The following is an 11,530-nucleotide window of genomic DNA, read 5'->3' on the forward strand; positions in this document are numbered from 1 at the left end:
CGCCCCCATATAGAAGAGATAGTTCCTTGGGGGAGGGCTTCTGGTCAGCTGGAGGTTGGAGATACAGAACTTTTCTTGGAGTTTGTAAGAAAACTACTATACACAAGGTGGAGTAATGGCCCTATTCCATCGAACGATTATCATTCAGATTATCGTTAAATCGTTCGAATCTAAACGATAATCGTTCGGTTGAAATGCAGTTAACGATTAACGACCGAACGAGAAACCGTTGATCGCTTTATAAGACCTGGACCTATTTTTATCGTTGCTCGTTCGCAAAACGTTCGCAAATCGTTCGCATTGAATAAGACATCGTTCGGTCATTCGCAATAGCGAATAAATAGTGAAGAAAAAACGATCACAATTACAATCATAAGTAACGATTATCGTTCCATGGAAATGAGTGAACATTTTCAGGTCTTTCGCAATAGTGGTCGATTGAGATTGTTTATCGTTAACGATTATGCAAACGATAAAATAGGGCCCTAAGTGTCACCTGGTGTAACCGGTTGCTTTTGATAATAGTCGGAGAAGGCTATAACCACACAGATTTATAGAAAAAGAAGAGATTTATTACAGAAAACAATACTTAGCTGCAGTAACAGATGGTACAGATGCATGGTTGTTCCTTCCACAATGAGATGGGGAGCCCCATTGTATATTATGGACTAATATACACCCATCTCGCGCGATGACAGGGTGCTGGGCACCTTCCATCCATGGTCCCAGCTGAGGCTGACTAGAAGCTACATACCCCCAGCTTTATAGTAAGTTTGGGTGGGGGGTGATGTGCTTCCAGAAATGTCTATGTAGACCACTGATGACCATGGATGGAAGTTTCCCCGGCCTTGTACATGTTTATCAAGCACAATGGGCACATGGTTTTACAACTACAGCTACAAGGTTTTGACAGCTGAACAACAACAACCAAGGTTGACACTACTGGGGAGGCTTACAGCGGATTGACACCAACATATTGACCATTACAAAAGGGAATGAGTATACATATGGGTTCCCACACACACAACTACAATGAGTTTCACACACATAGCCATACAAGGCCAGCTAATCTATACATATACCATACATTGCTTCCTATCACATCACTTTAATATTCTTTAATAAACCCATCTGGTTACACCTGGTGTCAGCACAATCCACCCACCAGGATCGATCTGCAGTGGAGCAAACAGCATAAGCTGAAGTACTCCATTGGATCTGGTGTCTTACTCTGGTAATCTTGAAGTTACCTTCACCCAGTTGTTCAAACCCGAGACTCGTACTAGCAGACCTGACAGTCCGAAACAGCAAGCCTCCTGATCCCATCAGCCCCCAGAGGCAGAACCATCCTGCCGCGCCTCTAGTCAGCAGCGTGATCCCCCATTAGTCTCACAAGCCAAATACCTGTATTTATTCCAACTTACTTCCATGATACTAACCCTTCTTCTGTGTATCTAGCTAACAACGTTGTCTCCCGTTTATCACACATGCTGAATAGCCGTATTTCTTCCATTTGTTTGTTGTGGTTCACACTTAGCTAAACGTCTTAACCAATTATCTTCACTTCAAGCACCCAAGCTAAGCGCTCGGCGTTATCTATTGTGAATATTTTTGGCGCGCTTTCACTTTGCACTGACGATTACTCAGTAAAATGTCACTCGTGTAAGTGCTGGACTCAGTGTTTCTTCCCATCGGCCGCACCTGCACCCACACACCCCCAGTGATCCCCTTTACAAAGCCCAGTGTACCCGGGGGTGGGCATCACCACTCCTGGCCACCAGGACAAGTGCCCAGGTAAAACACCAACTAGCCCAATGCAGTTACCCACAGTAACCTCCGGGCCACAGCACATATGTGTCACTTTTTACAAAAAAAAAAAGAGAACAAGATGGGAAAATATTGAGAAAAGTTGATTGGAAAGTTAGGAGTTAAGTCCTTGCTTAGTGGCACTATGACATGAAGACGGTTTAAGAGGGCCTTATTGCATGAGAAGAACTCTGGCAGGACAGACGAGGAGGAGAAGACGAGGAGGAGCCTCACAAGTTACACGTTAAGGTTGTAGTTGGCAGGAGATGGAGGAAAACTTCCATCCTCAACCCAGGTCTCAATTTCCATAAACACCACATAGGAAGACGGGAAGGAGCTGATGAGAAGGGAGAGAAGAACGACAGGGGGGAAGAGAGTCCACGACTAAGGGAGAGGAAGATACAAAATATACAGTGCGGACCAGGGGGGTCAGAGAGAAGACGAGAAGCTACTGCTGGGTGGCCGGAGAGACACAATACAGTATAAAGCAGAGGCTCCTACCTAGAGGCATCGAGGATCCTGGAGTGACGGCACAGAAGGTAAGTACATTGTCAGAGATGGTAAACCAGGTATTACAATGCAATAATTATAGATTATAGGAAATTCACTCAACTATTAATTACTTCAGAGCAAATCATTATAATCTGTCAATGGCCGTAACTAAAGAACTGGGAATATAATATTATATACACATGGGAACGCCAGCTAATATATATATATATATATATACACATATATTTATATATATATATATATATGTATATATGTATATATACACACACTGTGATAGCACTGGGAATATATGACATACACACGGGAACGCCAGGTAACAGTATGTACCATATATATATATATATATATATATATATATATATATATATACACATACACACACTGTGATAGCACTGATCTCATATAATATTATATACACATGGGAACACCAGCTAATATATATACCATATATATATACTGTGATAGCACTGGGAATATAATATGATATACACATGGGAACGCTAGACAACAGTATATAGCATATATATTATATATATATATATATCTATATACTGTGATAGCACTGGGAACGCTAGATAACAGTGTATAGCATATATATATATATATATATATATATATATACTGTGATAGCACTGGGAATATAATATGATATACACATGGAAACGCCAGCTAATACAGTATATATATATATATATATATATATATATATATATATATACTGTGATAGCAGTGGGAATATATGACACACACATGGGAATGTTAGGTAACAGTATATACTATATATATATATATATATATATATATATATATATATATATATACACACACACACACACACACACACTCTGATAGCACTGATCTCATATAATATTATATACACATGGGAACGCCAGCTAATATATATACCATATATATATATATATATACAGTGATAGCACTAGGAATATAATATGATATACACATGGGAACGCTAGATAACAGTATATAGCATATATATATATATATATATACATACATACATATATACACTGTGATAGCACTGGGAATATAATATGATATACACCTGGGAACGCTAGATAACAATATATATATATATACTCTGATAGCAGTGGGAATATATGACACACACATGGGAATGCTAGGTAACAGTATATACCATCCATTACCATATATATTATATATACTGTGATAGCACTGATCTCATAGGTCATTCCCATATAATATGATATACAGTACACATGGGAATGCTAGATAACAGTATACACACACACATATATATATTATATATATATACATACATACACACACATACTCTGATAGCACTGATCTGGAGTTGCGTCTGTATTCTCCACTTTCGGCAGGTAGTAGACGGATCTTAGTTTGAACAGTCTCACCTTTCATTCTACAACTCTATGAACCCTTTCCCTCCCTCAGGTTTCCACCATGAGGTTCCTTGCCGTCATCGTTTTGGTCGCCCTCTGTGATTTCTCATTGTCACAATACTATGAATACGATTCCCATTGGTGGATAGCTTATTTGCAGAGTCAGCAGTACAGCAGCCCGCAGTACAGCTATGGTCCCTCTTACGATTACGACCCGGATCCCCCCAGGCCATCAGTCAGTGACTGTCCGCAGGAGTGCGAGTGCCCCCCGAGTTTTCCTACTGCTATGTATTGTGATGGACGCAATCTGAAATACTTACCCTATGTTCCGTCTCGGGTTAAATACGCCTATTTCCAGAACAACCAGATAACGGCCATTCCAGATGGGGCGTTCGACAATGCCACTGGTCTGGTGTGGCTGGCTCTGCATGGAAACCAGATTTTGAGTGATAAAGTTGGAAGAAAGATTTTCTCGAAGCTTCGGGGGCTGGAGAGACTTTACATGCAGAATAATAACTTGAGTCGTATCCCTAGCGGCCTGCCACGATCCCTCCGGGAACTGCACCTGTCCTCTAACCAAATAAACCGAGTCCCAGCAAACGCCTTGGAGGGGCTGGAAAATCTCACTGCGCTTTATCTTCATGAAAACCAGATTCAGGAGGTGGGCCACTCACTGAGGGGGCTGAAGTCCTTGGTGCACCTGGACCTCAGCAACAATCAGCTCCGTAAACTCCCCGATTCCCTTCCAGATTCCATCGAGCAGATTTATTTAGAATACAACCAACTGAGCTCTGTGCCAAGTGACTACTTCAAAGCCTATCCCAAGCTGCAGTACGTCCGCATCTCACACAACAGACTTACCAGCGATGGCTTCTCCGGAACCACCTTCAATACCAGCAGCCTTGTGGAGCTGGACCTGTCTTATAACCAACTCCACCGTATCCCACCAGTCAGCACCAGCTTGCAGCATCTATACCTACAGGGGAACCAGATTGCAGGTGAGAGGAAGCTATCCCACCAATGTCCTTTCTGATGTAAATGGAGGCACTCGATAAAACATAGTCTGACAGCACATATATGGCTACATAGGGGTAGAGACTTACACCAGCAGTCTCTTCTTACCATTATATAGAAAGCCCGTTCTGTAATCTTTGAAAAGATGGCTTTTATTTTCTAGGGACAGTGTCCTAGAGTCGTCCGTCCCGCTCTCCGAATAATTCTCCATCCCCAGGACACCCCTGCCTCCTCACAGAGACGCTGACAGGCGGTTCCTTCTCTGTAGTCTCCCAGTACAGGGGTGCCGCTACGCCTCTATACCACCTGTCATAGGTATCTGTGTCAGGTGTCCCACTCTGGGATGATGGGCGCCTTTCCGCACTATCACCACTTGGTGTCTCACTCTCCCCTTTTTCTGAGCACAGCTGCAGGTGTAAAGCAGGGATGGTACAATGTCCAAACAAAAAGGGGGGATACCTCCGCGCAGACCGCTTACACTAGTAGCAACTGTTTGTTTTTTTTAATAATAAAGTAAATATCCACAGGTAACTCGTTTCTGGAGCGCCGGGCTCCCTTTCTCAAACCACAAGGATGTACAAGGACACCAGCACATGCTGATATATATATATATATATATATATATACATATACACATACCAGTACAAATTAACCCTGAAGTCCAATACACATCAATAGCATTTATGAAACAATATCCACATCATCAAAGTATAAATCATCAAACCCATCATTGGTTATTACTAAGAAAAATCTCCAAACAAAACTCTTATAAGATATAAAACAGTATATAAACAGATTGGCGCGTGTAACACATGTCAGCGAGTCGCCATTCTAATCATCACGGTAGGACCTTTGCACATGCTCTCTCTGGCCGAAGCCATGGCAACCAGAGTGCTGCAGGTCCTGTCAGGTAAAAACACAGAGCAGGATCACTCTGCAGCTACTGCTTAACATACAGCATACTCACTCAGATCAGAATAAATAAATCATTATATATACAGATTGATATGGTGCTAGGGACCTCTAAAAATACATTCAGTATCCATTACTATAAACACTATATGGCACATATAAACAAGATAAAACCAAAACAGAGCGATCTACAGACTGACCACCAGATGGTGCTATAGCTCCCACCATTGATTTACCATAATCTATAATAAGTAGATATATATATATAGGTGTAAGAATGTTATAAAACTCCAGCAAAAAATTCACATAAATTGCGGAAGCATATATCTACCCCTCAGACATCTAGATGTTGCCCAAATGGGACGAGGGAGACAATACATCTCCCTTCTCCTGAGAGTGACTCTGGTGTAGGGTGACATGTTCTATTGGCACAATGGTGAAGCCATCTAAGGATCCTTTTTGGCACACAGTAGCGTCACGATACACTAGCTTTGTCATCATGGTTGGTGACATTCTGTGTGCAAGCTCATCTGTGTCCTGCCCACGTATTGGAGGCCACATGGGCACTCCATGAGGTACACGACGCATGAGCTGGCACAATTCATAAAATGTCTCACCAGACGTGTTACCTGTAAAATGGTGGCACTTATGTTTACTATTCTGACAGCATTTGCATCTAGTGCCATTATATCGAAAACTACCACATCATTTTGACCCCAATTCGGCCTTGGTGAAAGTATTAATAGTCCGTAACTTCCTTGATGGGGCGATGTGATTCCTAAGGGTGCGGGCTCTGCTATAGGTAATTGCTGGTTTTTTTGGGGGGATTGTGTCCTTCAAATAGGGGTCGTTTAATAAAATGTACTATTATGCCAAGTAGGGGGCATTAACACCAGAGGTGAGCCAAGCGGGGGCATTAACACCAGAGGTGAGCCAAGCGGGGGTATTAACACCAGAGGTGAGCCAAGCGGGGGTATTAACACCAGAGGTGAGCCAAGCTGGGGCATTAACACCAGAGGTGAGCCAAGCGGAGGCATTAACACCAGAGGTGAGCCAAGCGGGGGTATTAAAACCAGAGGTGAGCCAAGCGGGGGTATTAACACTAGAGGTGAGCCAAGCGGGGGTATTAACACCAGAGGTGAGCCAAGCTGGGGCATTAACACCGGAGGTGAGCCAGGCGGGGGCATTAACACCGGAGGTGATCCAGGCGGGGGCATTAACACCGGAGGTGAGCCAAGTAGGGGGTATTAACACCAGAGGTGAGCCAAGCGGGGGTATTAACACCAGAGGTGAGCCAAGCGGGGGCATTAACACCAGAGGTGAGCCAAGCGGGGGTATTAAAACCAGAGGTGAGCCAAGCTGGGGCATTAACACCAGAGGTGAGCCAAGCGGGGGCATTAACACCAGAGGTGAGCCAAGCGGGGGTATTAACACTAGAGGTGAGCCAAGCGGGGGTATTAACACCAGAGGTGAGCCAAGCGGGGGTATTAACACCGGAGGTGAGCCAGGCGGGGGCATTAACACCGGAGGTGATCCAGGCGGGGGCATTAACACTGGAGTTGAGCCAAGTAGGGGGCATTAACACCAGAGGTGAGCTAAGTGGGGGCATTAACACCAGAGGTGAGCCAAGCGGGGGTATTAACACCAGAGGTGAGCCAAGCGGGGGTATTAACAACAGAGGTGAGCCAAGCGGGGGTATTAACACCAGAGGTGAGCCAAGCGGGGGTATTAACACCGGAGGTGAGCCAGGCGGGGGCATTAACACCGGAGGTGAGCCAGGCGGGGGCATTAACACTGGAGTTGAGCCAAGTAGGGGGCATTAACACCAGAGGTGAGCCAAGCGGGGGCATTAACACCAGAGGTGAGCTAAGTGGGGGCATTAACACCAGAGGTGAGCCAAGCGGGGGCATTAACACCAGAGGTGAGCCAAGCGGGGGCATTAACACCAGAGGTGAGCCAGGCGGGGGTATTAACACCAGAGGTGAGCCAAGCGGGGGCATTAACACCAGAGGTGAGCCAAGCGGGGGCATTAACACCAGAGGTGAGCCAGGCGGGGGTATTAACACCAGAGGTGAGCCAAGCGGGGGCATTGTTAAGATTGGTACAAAGCAGAAGCATCGGTTTATGAACCCCACTGTCTGTCCGCTCCCTGGAGAAGGTGGAGACAGCCCAAAGACCCCCTGGAAAACATAAATAGCGCCTATGGTCTATGGCTGTATATATGTTCTCCAGACGGCCTGCAGGCTTCATCCACCTTCTCCACAGGGAACATAGATGAGTTCAGTGAATGATCAAAAAAAGCTCTATTGACTTTGAGCACAATACGTTATTCCAAGAACTGGCGAATGAAAACCTCGATGAACCTGCCCTTTAAGTACTCCAATATCAGCCAGTGCATTTCTGTAAATCTATCAGATCGGAATCATTTAGAAAATCTCCTAATTCCGAGTTGTGACATGTCCTGTATATTACATGGACGCTGATGGGAGGCACCTGACTGAATCTCCGCTAGGACGGGAACAGCTGTACACAAGTCACCGGATATTGGCCATCCAAAGACACGGCCAGATAGCGCTCCTCAACGGACACTAAACTCACGCAATGATGTATTGTTTAAGCAGCTTTTGTCTTAAGGGTAAAGTTTTATATGATATTTTTTATTGGGTTATTAAGATGATAAAAGAAAAAAATATATATCTATTGTCTTCTAGCAAAGACCAAGGGTGGTGGCGCCCCGGAGGAATCCATTTCATATTGGTAATAGTTGGGAACTTTTAAAGGTTCACTCCTCTCACAGTGACAAGTACATTACATTTAGTCTGATGGAACATACGGCCACAGCAGGGGCGTAGCTAGGATTCACGGGGCCCCATAGCAAAATATTTTAAGGGGCCCCCCTCCCCTACACAAAACACTTCGCATATATATATATATATACACATACACACACAGTATATGTTCCGTGATGTGGCCAAAAAATAAAATCTCTTGTGGCCAGAGGCAGCCGGCCTACAGCCGCAAGAGTGACTGGCAGAGCAGAGAACCAATGGCTGCTTGCTATGACAGTCCACTGCTTTTTGTTGTTTTTTTTTACCTATAAGGGCCCATTAGGAGTCTTATGGATAAATACATAGGTGCAGGAGCGGACTACCTTCTGCTTATGTACTGCAGTGTGTAAGTGACCCTAAGTTCAATAAACAAGGAGATATATTGCTTTACTGCTGGTGCACTGATAACCCCTGACCTCTGCATGACCTATACATGGAGATCTGCTAATTTTCCTGCTTGATTGTGTAGCTGGAGAACAGAGGTCAGAGGTTATCAGAGCAGTGTCTTCTGCTTGTTAACCCCTTTTTTTGTGCTGCAGCATGTAAGTAAACATTGGGTCACTTACACACTGCAGTACATAAGGGGTTAAGCAAAAGGACACAGGCTCTTACCTCCTCCCCCGGGCCCCCTCCTGCACGGGCCCCAGAGCAGCTGCCTACCCTGCCTCTACGGTAGCTACACTACTGGGCCACAGCACAGGCACGTCACAGCATAAGCATTGACACCTCTCTGATGACGTCCAGCCACATTGGTGTGATGTGAATGAGGCCGACGCCGTGACGCTAAATGCTGCTGTAAAGTCTTAGTTACCATCAGGGTTTGACGTTTATTTGTATTTCTTATTTGCAGAATTTACAGTGCAGAGTTTCTGCACCCACGTGGACATCACCTCCTTCTCTCAGCTGCAGATTTTACGCTTGGACGGGAACGAGATCCATCATAATAATATACCGCCAGACACTCCCTTATGTCTGCGGAACGCTGACATCATTAATATGTAATCGCCCTATCCGCTTTGTCCTCCCCATCCGCTCACACGTCTCCCATAACTGGAAGCATGAAAACATGGCGGCAAAGAGGATCCCCTGCAGAGGACGCGTCAACCATCCGTATAACGTAACACGGCAGAGCAATGAATGGTAAAAGTGTTATTCAGAATAAAATCCAGGATTACGCCGCTCTTTCCATTATAGAATATCGAGACTAGAAATGAGGGAACTTTTTAAAAGTTCAATTCAGCAGCTTTGCTAATTTTTCTTCAAAAAATTCTAAAACTTCTGATTCGAACGTTAATGAACCGCACTAACACAGCTAAATGGGTGCAGGCGTTATGCTGTTGACTCATCAATACTCACCTGTCCACGCTCCCCCAGTGTCCTAGGCTAATCACTGACTGAGGGACAGCACCGTGGCCACTGATTGGCTGAGCGGGCTGTCACTCTTCATACACAATCACTGGCGCAGCACTGTCCTGTCTGTCAGTCTGATTGGCTGAGCACACTGGAGGTGGCTGCAAACACCAGAGACACCGAGGGTGCAGACAGGTGAGTATACCTTTTTTTTTCTTTGTTAACAAAAGAGAAATTTAGCAAACTTTTATGCTAATTGAGCTTCACTCACCTGTACATGGCCTCTTAACCACTCACAGAAGGGGTGGCAGACTTTGGGTGCAGTTTCCTGCACAGTCTTGCTGTGCGGAGTAAACGGGGGGGGGGGGGGCATACACTTTCAGTAACTGTATCCCCCCAGTCTTCCCATACACAGCTAAATGTTCCTGTTTTCTCTATGGGGAGGGATTGGAAAGCCGCAGCCAGACAGCTGGGGTGACGGCTTATATTTCTGAGAACATTATCTGTCGGTGGAGTCTCGGGAGAGCCCCATACACTTACTGATGGGTTCGGCTGACAGGAGTATAATGTGTAGGATTTCCAGCGTGAATCGGAGGGGATCCCAGCTGCATAATCCATCACTTCCTATTATAGGAAAACCTCTTTACACATGACCAGGAGGTTACACAGAATGGAAAGTACCATGGTGGCGCTGAAGGGTTTTCTAGGATTTTTTAAAGGGGTATTCCACTCAAACATCACTTCTGATATGCTGCTGCCCGTGGTGAGACTAACAATTTCTTCCATACTTGTTATTATCTATTGTCTCCTTCCCCCAGTTCTCAGCTGCTGCTTTCTGATAAAAACACAAAAATCTGTGTGTGAGCTTTTCTCTCTGTCCCCCCTCCCTTCTGAGACAGCTGATGTAAACAAGTCCCTGGCAGGCTGTATCTGCAACATTGTAGCTTCTTTTTAATGCCGGGAGGAATCATCAGCAACTTGACCTCAGAATAAACCTCCCAGCATTACCAATAAGCTACAATGTTGCAGATACAGCATGCCAGGGACTTGTTTACATCATCTGTCTCCGATGGGAGGGGGAAGGAGGGGGAGACAGAGAGAAAAGCTCACACACAGATTTTTGTGTCTTGAGCAGAAACTAGCAGCTAAGAACTGGGGGAAGGAGACGGAATAGATAATAACAAGTATGGAAGAAATTGTTAGTATGGAAGGAATGGTTAGTCTCATTATGGTCAGCAGCATATCAGAAGTTATGTGTGAGTGGAATCCCCCTTTAATGGTGTAGCATACAATGTATAGATCATATGTTTCTGGTGACGTCTATACACCAACCATACAGACAGGCAGTAGATGTCATGTACATGTGTGGGAGACGAGGGCTTTAGCTTTCTGCTGTCCATGTTTTCCATGTAGAAGTGATAGTGACCCCTATATACTGGTACTGTCCGCTTTTTGCTCTATATACCTCTTCAGGGCTGGTATACAGACAGCTGATGCAATAAAAGCCTTGTACTCATCTACACATCCAGTCGGCGCTCTTTCTTATATGTTCATTTACTGTCCTGTCACCAAGAAGTGGGACTGAAGTCCTAACAAGCGGACATAAGGTCAGAGGTTACAGTGTGATCAGAGGGCTCTCACTCATGGAATCACCAGGAACAGGAAGGAATTGCTGGAGCATTGAGCCCCTTTATATTAAAGGGGAACTCCAGCAAAGATGTTTCT

At 44.8% G+C, this 11,530-nt stretch overlaps 1 protein-coding gene across 1 annotated transcript; it reads left to right on the plus strand.

Annotated features, from left to right (window-relative positions):
* The first annotated feature begins 2,063 nt into the window (after window positions 1-2,063).
* FMOD (fibromodulin) lies at window positions 2,064-11,325 on the plus strand. The gene is made up of 3 exons (XM_069944405.1): window positions 2,064-2,345; window positions 3,754-4,699; window positions 9,306-11,325. The coding sequence occupies exons 2-3, from the start codon at window positions 3,763-3,765 to the stop codon at window positions 9,455-9,457; spliced, it is 1,089 nt and encodes a 362-aa protein (XP_069800506.1). The 5' UTR covers window positions 2,064-2,345; window positions 3,754-3,762; the 3' UTR covers window positions 9,458-11,325.
* The last annotated feature ends 205 nt before the right edge of the window (window positions 11,326-11,530 follow it).

Source organism: Dendropsophus ebraccatus, chromosome 11, assembly GCF_027789765.1.
Source record: "Dendropsophus ebraccatus isolate aDenEbr1 chromosome 11, aDenEbr1.pat, whole genome shotgun sequence".
NCBI classification, from domain to species: domain Eukaryota; kingdom Metazoa; phylum Chordata; class Amphibia; order Anura; family Hylidae; genus Dendropsophus; species Dendropsophus ebraccatus.

Excerpts from the sequence above, each read along its gene's own strand:
- FMOD (XM_069944405.1), top strand. The coding sequence starts at position 3,763 with ATGAGGTTCCTTGCCGTCATCGTTTTGGTCGCCCTCTGTGATTTCTCA. Across the intron at positions 4,700-9,305 it reads ACAGGGGAACCAGATTGCAG|AATTTACAGTGCAGAGTTTC; the intron begins GTGAGAGGAAGC and ends TCTTATTTGCAG.